This window comes from Galleria mellonella, unplaced genomic scaffold (assembly GCF_026898425.1).
Source record: "Galleria mellonella isolate WM207_F2 unplaced genomic scaffold, CSIRO_AGI_GalMel_v1 utg38, whole genome shotgun sequence".
NCBI classification, from domain to species: Eukaryota; Metazoa; Arthropoda; class Insecta; order Lepidoptera; family Pyralidae; genus Galleria; species Galleria mellonella.
Genome location: NW_026442090.1, coordinates 7,627,831 through 7,645,493, shown reverse-complemented (window position 1 = coordinate 7,645,493; position 17,663 = coordinate 7,627,831). Strand labels below are relative to the sequence as shown.

Sequence of the window (17,663 nt, the reverse complement as noted above, 5' to 3'; positions counted from 1 at the left end):
ATAGCAACACTCACACAAACTTTTTTATAGAAGGCAACACTGTTGAAAACAGCTGATTGTCAAAAATTACATTAAGGGTCTACCAGTGTGGATTCTCATGTTTTAATCAAATATTTTAAAGAATTTACTCCAAAATACTTCTTACTATTTTCCTTTTCTTATAAAACTATCAATATGACTATTGTCGAATATATGTCATCGTTGGCCCAAAATCCTTATTTCGGTGCCGGATTTGGTTTATTTGGAGTTGGCGCCAGTGCAGCAATATTACGCAAAGGTTTTCAGACTTCTATGCTTCTATTCCGACGACATTGTATGATAACACTAGAAGTACCGTGTCGAGACAAGTCGTACCAGTGGTTACTGCAGTGGATCACTCAAAAAGGCGCCAGACAAACTCAACATTTGAGCGTGGAAACCTCATTCTTACAAAAAGATACTGGACAAATAAAAACTAAATATGACTTTATACCCAGTGTTGGACAACATTTTTTCAGGCAAGATTTATTTTTAAGCTATATAGGTAAAATATTTTTATCATAAAATTACATAATTTATATATATAACAAGCGACCCTCCATGCCGCCCTACTTTACGATTGTAAGTTAGGATGTATTGAAAATTTTTTTTATAACATAAAGGGCAAATGAATGTGCCGCTTCCCTGATGGTAAATCTTTATTGCAATTATGTTGCTAGCCTTTTAAGAAAGAATATACTATTTTTTAAGGTTTTAATGTCATATCTGATCAGAAATACAGCTGCTTAAAGTTGCTTTCATATTTTGTTGTACATAGAAGAAAATTTCTACATATTAAACTTCTTTAAAATATATAAACCCTATATTAGAATTTATTGGGTGGTTTATGTATTATTATTATGTTCATCTCTTTATATAGTTTGGTATACATATTATAAACACAAGAAAATTTTGATATAATACTACCAAATGCAGTAATTGTTTGCAAATTACAATTCTATAATAAAGTAGTTGAGCCAATAAAGATTGTTTTATATAACTTTTCTGTCTTTTATGTTGCAGCAAATAATACACATATAATTTAAATTAGTTAAGCAGTTTCTAAGATACAAACCTACATTACATATTACATAAATTCACATTAAATAAAAGTGTTACTTAAAGTGGCTGTGGATGTATTTTTAGAGAAACCAAAATATTTTTAAATACAATTTAACACCTAATGAAAAATATCAGTGCATGGTCAAAAGGAATAATTATTTTGACCATGTACTAATATTTTTTATTTTAAAATAAAGATAACTTTAACAATACTTCCCAATGTATATTATATGCTTCTTTAACATTTCAGGTATGCTGGAACATGGATCAAAGTAGACAGAACTCGGGAACAACAAACACTTGACTTGCATATGGGTATACCATGGGAAACAGTCACTTTGACTGCTTTTGGGCGTAATAAACAACTTTACTATGATATACTTGAAGAAGGTAATATATGAATAAATAATGTCCCTATCTATAATTTAAATGCATATTTAAAACACCATTCAGATTAACTATAATTGTAACATTTTGTATTTAGTCAGTAAACCTAACTAAAAAATTAAAAACAATACTGAAGAACTAGCAATATAAATTAATTTTGCTAAGGAATACTAGTTTTTTGCTTGCTAAAATCAATTAAATATATTACTATATAATAATATATTACTATATAAATATATACTTCCAGATAACATATCATAATAAAACATACACCAGTTTAGTTACACCTTCAGAAATACAACTGTGAAAACTGCATCTAATTTTGTGTAACAGTTTGTGTATGATGCTGGAAGTAACAAATTCATTCAATTACAGTTACAATTAGCACCTAACAATCTTGATTATAATGAATATCCTAATATAGTATCTATAAATGAAATTTGTCTCATAATAAACATTCCAGCACGTACTATGGCTTTAAAACAGCATGAGGGTATGACGGTAATGTATACTGCAATGGGTTCTGAATGGCGACCATTTGGACACCCACGGCGGCGTCGTCCGCTCCACAGCGTCGTGCTTCGCTCTGGCCTGGCAGAACACATCTTAGCAGATTGTTTAGACTTTATCAACAACCCTCAGTGGTATACAGATCGTGGCATTCCCTACAGAAGAGGTAGGAAGGAAATTTAATGAAAATTTATTAAACCTAAGTTGTTGTCTATACTTGCATGGTTTTTAAATAATTAGTGTAAAAATTATTTCCATTGTTTCTGCCTACCCTAATGGGAGACTGGCGTGACAGATATGTATGTATGTATGTAAAAATTATTTCCATTGTTTCTGCCTACCCTAATGGGAGACTGGCGTGACAGATATGTATGTATGTATGTAAAAATTATTAGATTTTTTTATTCTGTTCCCTAAATTCTCTATTTTTGAAGCCTATAGTTAACTAGCCCACCTAATCATGAAATTAAACTTTCAGGTTACTTATTGTATGGACCTCCAGGCTGTGGCAAGTCATCTTATATAATGGCGCTAGCCGGTGCATTAGAATACAACATTTGTGTTCTAAACTTATCTGAAAGAGGTCTTACGGACGATAGACTGAACCATCTACTCAGGTAAAAAGTAAGAAACAAATATATTCAATAGCTGTGACATTTTTTTAGGCAACTTAGCAATCAAGCTGATGGTTCACCTAATAGAAAATGGTAATCATTGCTTGTAGATATAAAAAGCACCATTAAGATCACATATGTTGTGATCTTAATGGTGCTAACATCTTAATGTTACTGTAATATGCATGTTATCCTTAGTGGATTGTCATTCCTGTGAAATACAAGAGAAACGACATATATACCGAATTATATTATTATCACTGTGGATTTGCAATATGCATTTATGTAGACACAACATAGTTCTATTATTCATTTCTATCTTTTTTCTTAACATGTTAATATGTAACTACCATGTAACGATGTTCGTTTCCATATTTATGATGAAAACGAACGTTAGCTGCTTTTTTTTATCCTAATCAACCAATATATCTTGGTCACACAAATGAAATAGCTGTTAAAAAACTAAAAACATAGTTTGTCGTCACCTAATCATCTCATATAATACGACGCGAATGCATGCTGCATCCTGTGCAAATAAGCGTAGTTGACGACTCATATACGATACATAATTATACACAACGAAATGCTAATTAATAATGCTAACATTAAAGTACAGAGAATTATACCCTCGATCACATTGCACCAAAGAACAATCATTACATTAACAATATCCCACAAAACCTCAACGCCCGGTGTCTGTTACCTCGTCCGCACACACTGCTATCCCCTGACTGCGAGGGGTACAGGTACGGACCTGAAGCCTGAGTTGTTTGCCTGAGCATTTTTCGAGGGTTTACCGACCTAGGAAAATAATAATAAATAATGGATTAAATTAAATTAAGGAAACCAAGCCTATGCCATTTGATGGCACCAGCTGAAGAAAAGTGAGAAAAAATGGTCGATGTAAATTCAACGTTATGTCGACGTAAAAACGTTATGTCGATCATATTGCGCGGAAGCTTATCTTCCGCGCAATATGATCGAGAGAAACACAGTAAATTGTAATTTGATGCAGTGACGTAACATCCCTGGTGATACATTTATTAATAATTGATTAGCCTCATTCTACAGTATCTGCTAACTCTACAGAAATTGCATATGAGACACAAAGTGAAGACTATAAAGATTGTTTGTTAAAAAATAAAAAAATAATTTATTGCAGTGTAGCTCCTCAACAGTCGATCATACTTCTTGAAGACATAGACGCAGCATTCGTATCACGAGAAGACACCCCACAACAGAAAGCAGCATACGAAGGTCTTAATCGCGTCACATTCAGTGGATTATTGAATTGCCTCGATGGTGTCGCATCCACTGAAGCGCGAATAGTATTTATGACTACCAACTACTTAGAAAGGTTTGTTACTTATAGATAAAGGATTTAGAGAGAAGTACTGTTCTATACATACCTAGTAGTATTATTGTTAATATTATCATTATTGTTAGTAATATTGTTGCTAAGAAAATAGTGGCAGTATTTTCAGATTAATCCTGCAACCGATCATCTTAATAATATGTTGGTCTCATGTTTACAATTTTATAATTGTACAGAATAATGCACATGGGTGAGCTTGTATGAAATCCGAACGTATCGCATTTTGTGTTTAGTGTGATAGATAAAAAAGGAAGCCTAAATATAAAAAAGTGTTAGCACGATTTTGCGAATAAGAATTCATGACAAATGGTTATAAAATTTAAAAAAATTATCAAAATCAATCAAGTATTGGCAAAGGCATCGCGAAATACAAAATAGTTGAATTGGAAACCTTTTTTTGAAGTTACAGGAATAGGAATATGAACATTCGGGAAACAATAAGACATTTTAGATATAAATCACTTCTAGAATACTGTTTGTAGTATATTTAATTTTGTTTTCCATTTTAACATCTGTGAAATGATTTTTTTCTCTTTTAGATTAGACCCTGCCTTAATTCGCCCAGGAAGAGTAGACATGAAGGAATATGTAGGATACTGTGACCAAGAACAGGTGGAACTTATGTTCTTGAGATTTTACAAAGGAGAACAAGCTGCAGAACATGCTAAAACTTTCGCTAAAATGTAAGTATAATTGGTTCTTTCTTCAAATAGAAGTTACTGATAAAGTCTAAAAGGTCTTATTAAAATACTTGATTGTTCTTTAGTGTAAGCATCTTTATATCCACAAAACATGAAAATAATTATTTTATATCACTAATTTATTATACAGGGTCCTTGAACAGAAGAAAGACGTCAGTCCAGCACAGATACAAGGCTACTTCATGTTCCATAAGCATTCACCACCAGAAGATGTATTGTCTGATGTTGAAACGATATGGAAACTTGGATAACATAAATTTGTGATTAAATAAATTTAAGTGTTAGAATAAATAAAAAGCATAACTACCAAATTTTGTTATAATTATATTATGTGAATAAAAGAAAAACTTATAACTAGTATATAATAAATATTTTGGTACTATAAACTATTTTAACATGTAAAAAAAAAACAAATTTGTAAGATCTGAATAAAACGAAACTTAAAAATTACACAGGTAAATTATGTATAGGACAAAGGGTAGTGTTTATTTACAACAAATAATTATTGATATTTTATCCTGATCAATAACAGACAGTTTAAATATATAATTTTATCCTATACTGTAAACAATAACTACTGTTAATATAACTTACAGTCTTACTTATAATTTAATATTTTGCTCCACAAAACCTTTAATCATGGCAAAAACAGTATTTTCATTTAAAAACTAGACTACTGAACCGATTTTGATAAAATTTCTATGCGACTATGTTTGTTAAAAGAATATACTGATATTCATTTAGATAAAATAATTTTCCAAATCGATTTATAAGTGACAAAGTTCTAAAATAACAAACAAAAAAATATAACTGAATTGAGAATCTTCTTCTTTCTTGAAGTCAGTTGATACAACAACCTGCTTAGTTAATAAACCAATACTAATCAATGACAAAATCATTAAAAATAAGCGATGTTAAAGTAACTAACTAATCACTGATTTTATTTTTCATTATTGTTTTAAATACGGTCGAGACTACAGACTAGACACCGCCAGTACCTCAACTTATATGAAAACTAAATGTATCACTATTAAACAACTTGATGTTATAAAAGTACCTTTCAAACTAACATCATCTGAAAAGCAACTTTCTAATGCAGTTTAAAAAAAATTGGTATTTTATATGGAGCTATATTTCGAAAAGTCGCCAATTCTCAACTGATGTCGATAATTCTTATTGCAATCTACAGAAGTTGAGAATGGAAGGATTACGTGTAATCAGAATGATGACACACCCCACTGATTGTGTTAATGGATATAATAAAAGATAAAAGATGGCAGCATTCGTATTAATTCTATATTTGTCACGATTTATGCTACTTTTTAAAGTTCTTTTTTTTTTTTGCAGAACAAAAATCTACTAGTTGTCTAATTTCGACATAGATATTTATGTAAAAACTTGCACTTTGCATGTATTAAGCGTTGTACGGCGTCTGTTAATTCACTTAACATTTTTTTGTGCAACTTGGAATGGCAAACAAACTAACCGTCGCCTATAGACATGAACAGTACTATGCACATTACAGAGTACACTATGTAGTTGACTGAGTAAGAGCTCCTTACAGTCTTACAATAAAAAAATACACTTGTGATAGACAGATGTTCAAAATAGGTTTAGATGACTTACAAGTGCTTCTAATCTTATGTCTTAATTAAAGTAATAAATTTTATTATAATAATCTATTGATATTGACACATAAAATTACAAATAAACATAACTACTAACTGACTAAGGAATACTTAATTACATAGAATTTTGATAAACACTGTTTAGATAAATAGTGTCTTAAATATTTTTTGTGGTAAGACTGTTATTAATGCTTGTGACTAGTAACATTTTAATGCATATTTCATAAAATTAAAATATAATTACAAATTATAAGTAAGGCTGATTTGCTATATAATTATTTTTCCAGAATCTCACTTTTGTCTTATTTTAATAACAATTACAGCGCCCTATTTCAATCATAAATACACATCTCGGTGGTCGATATTAATCAAAGATGAAAGCAGCGCTTTAAGATAAAACAAAATATACGTCATTGTATGTTTCTAAAATAATAATAAAAAGCCTTATGATACATCTTTTTTATAATTAATAGATTTTAAGAGGCATAAAAATCTTTTAGTTATTTCATGCACTTCAGCACTAATTTTTTGCGAGTTAAATAAAATTTTGTTAACTACATCTCCTTGATATATCTTAATTATTTCCCATTGCCAATTAGCAGATATTTTAACCATATCAATATGCATTCGCCCTCCATCTTTTATGTCAATATAAAAAATATTTTGTAAACAATGTAACGATAAACAAAGAATTACAGGTTTAACATTGTCTTGTTTAAAAACTACTTTAAATTTTATTAAACAATAAAAATGTTGATTTATTTCATTCCTTGAATCTAATAATAAAATATTGTGCATTTGAAGTAAAGTTTTAAAATACTTAAATGGAGAGTAAGTTTTTGTGTTGGGCATTTCAACTGTATCTAAAATAATATAATCATTAACGATTTTTGGTCTTTCATCAATGTTACTTTCTACCGACGGTGTACTTGCATTTGCTATTTGTAACATCGAAACATTTGGAGCCTTATTTAAGTTTTGTATTTCAGCTGTATTTAAAACATAAACATTATTCATATTTTCATAAGGTACATTAACATTCTGGTTGACACAATTTTGTAAATTTTGATTCAAATGCCAAGACTTATTTCCTATTGTATTTTGTTGAGTTACATTACGCGTTACATTTACAGGCATCAATTCTGATACTGGCTTTACTTTTATTCTAGGTGCAGGTGTTGGTGTTGATACTTCATTAACATTTTTATTTGATTGTAAATTTGTAGATACTGGATTGTTTGCTGCAGGATCGTTAATTTGATTATCCCCTTGACAAGCTAATGATGTCGTAGAAGTAATGACTGGCATACATAAATTGCCATCAGGTACTTCATCATCTAATTCAATAAAAATAGTATCATCATTGTCTTCATTTCGTACATTGTTGTCTGTTACATTATTATTTGGTTTAATTTCAGCAACAGTATTTTTTTTCGGCAATTGTTTTGGATTAGCAACTGGACTAGCATTAAGTAACTTACTAGTTGAATTTGCTTCTAAATCAGCACTTGTTGTATATAACACAGCTTGGTTTCCAACTGGCATTGTAATACTAATTTGTTCTTGAGAATGGTTTATTGAACTGTTTGAAGAAGATATTGGGATAATTGTATGTGGTGTTGTTTCTTGTTCAGGAAATACACCGGTCTCGTTTATCCAAACAAAATCAATACCATTTTCCTTTTGACAGTCTTTTATTTTTGTTAAAATTCTAACGTAAGTCGACGTTGAACCTTTTGGCTGCCAAGTAATATCTAGATTTTGATGTTCCATAAATCTTAGTAATCCAGTACAATTAAAGCCTTGTTTATTTATTATTTTTCGTCCTATACTTAAAAATTTGTGTTGTATATGAGATTTTAGGTCGGACTTTTTACTATAATCTGTAACTCTTTTTGTATATTTATTATAACATATTTCAATAATATTCTGAATTGTTTTATGATCATCATTGGTATCTTTTGCATCATCTATAGTGTTGGAAACAACGTTACTCGCTTCTGAATTACTTTCTGATGATTCAGAATCGATATTAATACATACTTGATTTTTAGATTTAGAATCAACAGTCTTATTTTTCTCTTCCTCAAAATCAGATGATGAATTATTATTATCACATTTATTAGGTATTACTACTGTTTCATTTGATTCGCTTCTGGACAGTAATCGAAGTGGTTTTCTATTTTCACGTTTTATAAGAACTTCATTATCAGAATCCGAACTTTCAATGCGATTAGAAACAGTCTTTTTATTTTTAGCTGTATATATAATATAATAATTTATATCGTTTACATGTTGTATAAATTGGCTTTGACTATATTGTACTTCATTCTTGAAGGAGCAACCTTTGTGGTCATCAATCTTGTTCATTTTAACTACACAAAAATACTTAAATACGTCTGAAAACTTTCTTTTAATTTTTGAATGATGTGTTAATGAATGTTCTAATAAAAAGAATTTATTGGGGAAAAATTGAGAACAAAATTTACATATAAATATTTTTTTGTAGTTTTTGTTCATAATGCTTGTACCCTCTTTTCGTGGGTTTTTACAAATCTTTGTAAGAGAGTCATCACTATCTATATCTGCTACTGAAGTAGTAGTGGAGGATATAGAACCTATAGAACTTCTTTTCCTTTTCTTGGCTTTTGATTGGACTCTATTTTCTCCTTGCTTTATAGTTTTTAAATTAATACCTGCACGTAATGAACACATTTCTTCTTGACTTTTTGAACAAGACTCTTGTAAAGACGTCAAATTTTCCTAAAAGAAATGTTACGGTATAAATAAAAAAGTATTATAGATTAAAATATGTAAGTACACGCAACCTCACTGCTTTATTTATTTTACTTACATTTTCCAAGCTTAGCTTAACTTTTAAGCAATTTTGTTTTTCTAAAAAGGAATTTTTTACTTTATAATATTCACTCAAAATAGCTTCACATTTTTTGCATATTAATTGCGGTAATCCATCAAATGGTGCCACCTGAAACAGTATTTTATATAGCCAAAAATTAATAAAATTAAAAAGAAATAAATAATATATATCTATAATATATCATTAAGATTCTACGTCATACATTAAAAAAGAAATTAATTGTACGTATTTTTATGGTATAAAACACGAACAATTTTTTCCACTTAATGGTCTTGCTTGCGCTTATGTAAATATGGTGGCAATACAATAATAATACGCTAATGAGTTGGTCTGTTGATGAAGATAGAATGTACCCATAAAAACTCAAAAACTACCGTCAATTAATCCGTCATGTTTGAAGCTTGTTTATCTTAGCAAAAATTATAATCCTGTATGATGTTACATTTTAAGATTCTTGATTATTGTCGAAAGCCCTATTTACTCCAGGGTATAGTGGTGGAACTCTTGACATTTACCATCTATACATATAGTTAAGATAAATATATGTCCAGAGTATTGCAAAAAACTACACATAAATACATAAATAATTACTACTTTTACCAGAAGGAGACTTTGTACAAATGTCGATTGCTTGGGTACCTCTGTCCCATTCGTGTTTCAACCGTGAAACAGTTGTGTTTGCAAGGTTGTGTTTCGATTTGAAGGGTGGTATATGGCGTGAATTTACTGGATACAGAGGAATAATACCTAAGTCGTCAAGAATGGCAACGCATTAGAGGTATCATGGGCCAAACAGTATACTCTGTTATGTCCATATGCTCATATCTATAGGCGACGGTTACCACTTTCCATCAGGTGGGCCGTCAGTTTGCTTGCCATTCTAAATTGTATAAAAAAAAACTCAGTTTTTATAATAAGTATTAATATATATATATTTCTTCTGTCCTGAAAGGTTATGCATAAATACTTCAGTGGTTAGAACAGCTATATATAGATAGTACTATTAATAAAAAGCATATTATATTAATCACCTTATTTTTATACTAATAAGATGCCTACTAACAATATGCCAACATAATGGTTGAGGAAGGCAGCAGAGTCCCTCTAAAAATATCACCAAAACCTGAGTACAGTTGACAACCTGCCTGCCAAGCAAGGCAACTACTGGCAAAACCCTCATAGGGGGAGGCCTATGTTCAGCAGTGGACAATTAATAGCTGATATTATATGGTAAAATGCCAATTAATCCTGAAGTGATTTAACACAAAATGCAACACTCAAAGAGATATCACAAATTACTCTTTACTTTATTGAAACTTTCCCCTTTCCACCTAAGCCTCTTATAGCAAGAAAAAAGTCAATGGCCTTATTTAGCTATAGTTCTGTGTGTCAACAGTTTTTTTTAAATTTACTACTGAATAGGATACTCATCAAGTTACATATTATTTGTCTTGTAGGTATTTATTGTGGTTCATGTAGAGAAAATTAATAAATATCACAGATAATTAATTCATCCACAATTAACAATAATAATAGCTTTAATTGTTGTAGACACATTTAATTATATTATTATTTTTCCTGTTTAAATTAATTATAATTTTATATTTTTATTATGAACTGTCCATTATCTGTATTACTATTTTTAAACTGTGAATTCTTTTCCAAAGGTTTAAGCAAGCTCATAAAGTATTTTAATTAATAAATGTTGTAATTAGGAATAAAACTAACAGCAGACAAAAATGTATGTAAGTACTACTTACAAACTCAAAACTCACCTCAATATCAAAGCAAAATTTTATCTGTTTTTGAACCGCTGGAACTATTTGGTAAAGCCCCATATCCTCTAAACATAAACGACAGGTAATAAACAATTTCGGATCAACTGCTACTTTATCCATTGTTATAATCTGTATCTATTACTTTTTCTGTAAATATTAAACATACATTAGAAAAAAATTACAATTTATATTTTTGTTCAGAAACAATTTTTTATTAATTGATAATAGTTGTCACTATTATCAAATATTAAATACTAGCTTTTTCCCAGAGCTTCATCCACATGATTGAGATATATTAACTGACTGGAACAAAAAGAAGCCTTCCTTTCCATCTCTTACATTATTTATATACCAAAGTTCATAGTAATTAATTAAGCCTTTTAAACACTAAGTGGTCACAAACAAACTCACTTTCACATTTACAACAATATAATTATAATTTTTTACTTTGGGTACTTATGTACAAACTACATCTAGAAATTATTTAAGGCTTAATTATAGTGTTACTATACAACTATAAATTCTTTAAGCAATAACCATTCTGGTTTGACCATAGCTAAAAATAATATATTATATTGAAAAAACTTGATACTACTTATCACATTTGCAAATATCTACTTATTATTAAAAAAGCTGGGTAGTGGGTACTCTTATGGGCGGCCTGAATTAATTTTTGATTGAAATTGATTATTTTAAATCCATTTGTTTTCCTGTTACCCCTTAATACAAGGATTTAGTTGCAACCAAACTATAGGCAAAAAGATGTCACTTAACTTACTTTAAACCAAAAGCGAAGGGCTATAACGTTACAATAAATATAGTTACCTACTTGAGTAAATATATAATCTAAACGAAAAGTAAAATGTATATCTACACCACTTAATGCAATATAATCTCCCGCCAAAATTTAATGAAGAGATTTACCGCAAGACGGATACTATCGTAAACAATACCATACACAATAAACTAAAATACTTACAGGTTAAAATTACACCAATTTTAGTTGGTAAATGAATAGGTTACTTTTAACACTACATCTAAATACAAGATTCAATGACCTAAGTTTTGTTGAATTTAAAAAAAACATTTATTTTTATCATTAAAGTTGCAAACAATTTTAAACTTTCTACATCAAATCAAATACTGAAATAATTATTTAACACAAATATAATAAAAGAGCAAATGGCAGCCAGTCAGTTAAAAAAACAACTCTATTTCGGCTATCTGTCAATTTTATTTAAATATTAATTTAAGCGCCATCTAATGATATTTCCCTGGACTTTTTAGTTATATAATATGTACTACACTTCTGCCATCTAGTGAAATCAACTGAACTATTAGTTGATTTTATACTTAGCCTGCCATCTAACGACAAATAAAATCAATTCTTTTATTACAACATTCAACCTACCACGCTGGCATAGACAGACTAATAGTGTATACCGGCTGCAAATCCAGCAACCCGGAGGTTGTCGCCTCCGGAGTAGAAGCCGGGGTAATGGGATACGCCACGGGGCCCCTACCTCGCCCGCCTACACATCATCTGGCGGGCAAATAGAAGACCCTGTTGTTGTTGTTGACATTCAAGCTTTATCCAATGCACGATTCATCAATGAGACATGACAGGTGAGGATGAAAACAGTTCAGTAAGCCCGTGGTAACAAATTTCACAAAAATTAACCTTGAAGGTTTCTAAGGGGTGAGGGGAGGGGGGGGCGTGAAGGTCGATCTAATAAAGTATATTAATAGCAATGATGCTGTTAAACCCTATTTCTCGCAGTACATAAGTAAGAATCGACACCTCTGTCGCTCCTCTCTCGCGAGCTTAGAGTGCCGTCTGCACTCGCCCCTGCATACGCGTCCGGTAAAGCTGTTAAGGCCACCCACGGCCAACAGCACATTCAGAAAAAAAAAAGTTAAACCAACTGACGATTTTGTTCTTCTATATTAGAGACTTACACCTAAAATCTTTTTCTCCCCGTCTTGACGATAGCGATAAGAATTAACCATAGCGGTTTCCCAATCATAGGGATGTAAGAATTTTAATTCTCAATTTAGAATAATAAAATAGAAAAATAAAATGTATTTATTTTAGGTATACAGGTACTTACTACAGAATTAATCACATTACAACTGTTCTTCATAATAAACATGCAGCTGACAGCACGGTTTAATATTTGTAGATATTCCAAACGTCATCTAGCGAAATGAAGTTTAATTATTAAGTTTTCTTTTATTTGCGTATAGTCCTGGCATCTATCGACATAATAACAAATTATAATTGTTTTAAAATTCTGATATTGACAGTTTTATGTCGAAAGCTTTGACAACGTCGCAATTATTTGTCAATTTTCAAAAACAATTGGATAATTTTCAATGTTCCTGATCGATCATTAGAAAGTGCTCTACATACGAACTAAAACGTTAATACGAGTATCGTAGAATACTTTGCTTTAAAACTTTTCAAATACTTTTTTGTTACCAAAAGCAAAATTTTCAGAAACAATATAATAAGTATATTATTGCATCTTTAACGTTTTAGTTCGCTAATAGAATATTTTTCATCAACTAGAAACACATAAAATAATTATTTTTGAAAATTGACAGATGTTTGCGACGTTGCTACACTTCGTCAAGTTAAAATTGAACGCTCTCTGTTAGCGAACTAAAATATTAATAATGCAAAAACAATTTTAGAAATCTGTCACAGAAAATTTTGATTTTAAAAGAAAAAAGTTTTCAAAAGAAATTTCTCCTGCAAAATCTCAGGCTGTGGAATGAGCTTCCTACCGAGACTTTCCTTAGAAACTTCAGTATGAAGTTTTTCAAAAACGTTGTATTAAGGTTTCTTCAGAATCCGTGCGAAGCTTCAGAAGAAGTTGCGTGAGCTGTGCAAAGAGGTGGCTAAGTTGCGGGCTGCTTGGATGGCTGCTCCGCCTACTATAGTCTCGGACAATGCGTCGGAGCTCATCGTAGGGAGTGAGCTGAATGCGTGGTGGGCACAAATTACTAGAAACGTCGGCGGCATCATGTGGTCGCAGTTGACATTCTTCATGAGGGAGGTCAGGGAGGTGATGCCCCTCCTGACCGCCCTCAGGTGGGTGGCCACGGCGCTGTCAGCTCAGGCATTGGACGTCACAGAGGAGAGGATTTGCCAGCCATTTCGGTGGGGGGTGGTGGTTCTTTCGCCCAGATTCCGGCGGAACTATCGGGCGTCCAGAGTCGGAGTTCGGCTTCTGAAGCTCGAGCGGAAGACGAAGTTGTTCGGGGCCGGGCTTCAGTCCTAAAGGCCCAAAAAATAGGTGGTAGGAGACGTCACAAAATGGCGGCGTCCTGGCCAGAAAATAGCCGGCCAGCCTTCGAACCGACTTCCCCGGCGGCTCAACCGGCCGTGGGCTTATGGGCGATGGTTGTGAGGGGTAACGAGGAAGGCTGGTTCATGTTCAGGAGGGGCAAATTGGGGCTACCTCAAGCCGCCAAACTGTAAAGCCTAAACCCAAGAAGAAGCCCAAAAAGCCCTCACCGTCAAAGTTACGGCTGCCGCACTCAGCTGCGGTAGTTATAACTATCGACCCAGCGGCTGAGATGGAAGGCGTTACTTATGCCAACATCCTGACCGAGGCCAAGAAAAGGATCGATTTTCGTAACCTCAGAATCAAGGGGGTGAGGATGTGGACGGTGATAACAGGCGGTCGGATCATTGAGATCCCCGTAGCCGACAGTGGCTAGAAGGCGAATGTTTTAGCATCCAAGCTCCGGGAGCGCATTTTGGAGGAAATGGCGAAGGTCACCAGGCCTACTAAGACCGCAGAAATGTGCGTAACGGGCTTGGATGACTCTATCACGCCCAAAAAAGTCGCCACTGTCTTTGCATGTAAAGGTATGACTGTGTTGCGGGGGACGTCCAAGTGGAGGAAATCCGCCGTAATTTCTTCGGTCTGGGGGCCTGCTAGGTCCGTGGCCCATTAAAAAAGTCACCACCGCGGTGCACATTCGCATCTGTTAGGTATCGGCACGGATCAGTCAGCGCCCCCCTAGGGCTCCCGGCGGACCATTGGGTGGGCGCAAAAGAATGTGCCCCACCCAAAAAACAAAAAAGAGGCGCGACTGTTGTGGTCTCCAGACGCTGCATGAACGGCCGTAGTTGCCAACGCTCGCGGCAAGGTTCTTAAAGAATGGGCGATTGTTATACTCAACCGGGGGTCAGTCGCCACATGCGTGCGCTGGCAGGGCGAGTCTATTGTGGACATATCGCTCGCCAGTCCGGCCATCGCACGTAGGGTGCAGAACTGGAAAGTCATGGATGAGGTGGAGTCTCTGTCCGACCATAGATATATTAGGTTGGACCTGCTCCCCTCTCTGATGCTTCTGCACCCGGATCGCCGGGGGAGAAGCAATGCTCCGACGCTCCCTAGATGAGCATCGAAGCGTCTTGATAAAGGCGTTCTGGTGGAAGCTTCCATCGTGCAGGCCTGGATCTGAGTCAGGATCTAGATCTGGGCCTGTGGAGGTCGAGGAGGAGGCACGTCGGTTTGGCGACGCAATGTCGCAGATCTGCGACACAGTGATGCCCCGGGCCGGCCCTCGACGTCAAGTGTACTGGTGGTCCGATGAAATTGCGCCTTTACGCTCAGAGAGCAATGCCGCCAGACGCCAGTATCTCAGACACCACCGTCGAAGGCAGAGTCGCGACGCCGAGACGGAAGCGCAGTTGTACGCGGTCTTCAAGGAGAATAAGAAGACCCTAGAACTGGCCATCAGCAGGGCCAAGGTTAAGGCCAGAGAGGAACTTCTGAGAACTCGCAACGAAGACCCATGGGAGCGCCCCTATAGGAGTCAGGAGCAAGCTCTGCTCCGGGGCGACACCTGCGGCGGAGGGTCTCCAGCCACAGCAACTGGAGGAGGTGCTAACAGGTTTGTTTCCGGAACAACCAGAATATCAGCCTCCTTCTATGATACCGCGGAACCAAAGACAGGAAGAGGGCGGCGACACCGAATGCGCTGGGGCTCCGCCGATCACTTCAGTGGAGTTCTCACTGGCCGTGGACAAGCTCCGGGGGAAGGGTACCGCCCCCGGGCCAGATGGTGTCCCCGGCCGGGTCTTGGCCTTGGCTCTGGATGTCCTTGGCAGGGTTGTCCTGCTCCAAAAGGAGGGTCGCCCTGCCTCTCTCTGCCCTCGCTATTTCGCCCGATCGTGCTGCTGGATGAGGTCGGTAAGCTCTTTGAGCGGATAATAGTGCGCCGACTCGTCCAGCACTTGACCCGGGATGGCCCTGATTTGTCCCCGAACCAATATGGTTTCCGGGAGGATCGCTCGACCATAGACGCGCAGGCACGTGTTCGCACCCTCTTGGAAGAGGTGGTTTTCCAGGGCGGGGTGTTGTTGGCTGTCTCTTTGAACATCAAGAATGCCTTTAACACCCTGCCCTTTGCCGTCATCAGGAAGGCACTCGAATATCATAAAGTGCCTCCTTACCTTCGGGACATAATCGGGGCCTATCTCGAAGACCGGGAAATTTTCTGTGTCGGGCGGAACGGTATGGCAGTACAGAGGGACGTACAACGCGGCGTTCCACAGGGTGTGGTCTTGGGCGCACTGCTCGCGGGCACAAGTGTCTTCTGCTATGTTGAGGACACATTGGCTACTGCCCGGGGACGGGCTTCATGCAGGTTGTCCGTCGTGCCACAGCGAGCGTGGCACTAGTTGTCGGTCGTATACGTCGGTTAGGACTCAAGGTGGCACTCGAAAAGTCAAAGGCGATCTATTTTCATGGTCCCCGGCGAGCGCCACCCCCAGGAGTCCACATGATGGTCAGTGGACACAGAATCGAGGTCAAGTCTCACATTCGTTACCTCGGGCTGGACCGCAGCTCGACAGCAGGTGAAACTTTCGTACTCATTTCAGAAATCTGGCACCCCGCCTTATGACGGCGGCTGGTGCACTCAGCTGGCTGCTGCCTATACATGGGGGTGGTGCAGTCCATGGCCCTATATGGGCCTCCCATCTGGGCGGGAGCGTTATATAGGATGAATGTGGCCTGCCTCAACAGACTACAGAGGGCCATGGCCATCCGAGTCCTGATGGGATATCGCACCATCTCCCGCGAGGCGGTATGTGTACTGGCGGGGTCCCCGCCCTGGGACCTAGAGGCAGAAGCTCGCGCGTCGATCTACAAATGGCGCGCGGAGCGACGTTCCCGGGGCGAGTTCTCCACCGAGAGGGAAATGAGTTTACGGAAGTCCTGCGCTCGGCGGATCCTTCTGGAGAAGTGGGATGAGAGGTTGGCCGACCAAGGGGCCGGGCTGAGAACCGTCGAGGCTGTCTGCCCAGTGCTGAAACACTAGTTGAGCAGGCGGCGCAAAGGTCCACTGACCTTTCGGCTGACACAGATACTGACCGGTCACGGTTGTTTCGGTCAGTACCTGTGTCAGATTGCGAGAAGAGAGCCGACAACTGAGTGCCATGAGTGTGGTTGCGACCAAAACACGGCGCAACATGTTCTAGAAGAATGCCCAGCGTTCAGTGCGGAGCGCCGCGTCTTGGTTGCGGAAGTGGGGGATGACCTCTCGCTGCCGAATGAAGTTCGGAGAATGGTCAGTAGCGAGAGGTCATGGAACGCAATGCTCACCTTCTGTGACGCGGTGATATCGCAGAAGGAGGCGGCCGAGCGGGAGCGGGAGAGTGCCCCCACCACTTCCGTCATGCGCCGCC

The 17,663-nt window shown here is 36.3% G+C and overlaps 3 protein-coding genes across 3 annotated transcripts; 2 read left to right on the top strand and 1 right to left on the bottom strand.

The window, feature by feature from the left end:
• Nucleotides 1–67: 67 nt before the first annotated feature.
• LOC113522670 (mitochondrial chaperone BCS1) lies at nucleotides 68–4,978 on the top strand. The gene is made up of 7 exons (XM_026908434.3): nucleotides 68–497; nucleotides 1,331–1,470; nucleotides 1,931–2,143; nucleotides 2,456–2,594; nucleotides 3,754–3,948; nucleotides 4,506–4,649; nucleotides 4,798–4,978. Exons 1-7 carry the CDS (start codon nucleotides 175–177, stop codon nucleotides 4,916–4,918), a joined length of 1,275 nt encoding a protein of 424 aa, XP_026764235.1. The 5' UTR covers nucleotides 68–174; the 3' UTR covers nucleotides 4,919–4,978.
• Nucleotides 4,972–12,172, bottom strand: LOC116413655 (uncharacterized). Its single transcript, XM_052897824.1, has 4 exons — nucleotides 11,931–12,172; nucleotides 10,949–11,098; nucleotides 9,150–9,281; nucleotides 4,972–9,058 (listed from the first exon to the last, which is right to left on the bottom strand). The coding sequence occupies exons 2-4, from the start codon at nucleotides 11,069–11,071 to the stop codon at nucleotides 6,740–6,742; spliced, it is 2,574 nt and encodes an 857-aa protein (XP_052753784.1). The 5' UTR covers nucleotides 11,072–11,098; nucleotides 11,931–12,172; the 3' UTR covers nucleotides 4,972–6,739.
• A 2,556-nt stretch (nucleotides 12,173–14,728) lies between these two features.
• Nucleotides 14,729–16,655, top strand: LOC128201268 (uncharacterized). The gene is made up of 2 exons (XM_052897732.1): nucleotides 14,729–14,904; nucleotides 15,422–16,655. Exons 1-2 carry the CDS (start codon nucleotides 14,729–14,731, stop codon nucleotides 16,653–16,655), a joined length of 1,410 nt encoding a protein of 469 aa, XP_052753692.1.
• The last annotated feature ends 1,008 nt before the right edge of the window (nucleotides 16,656–17,663 follow it).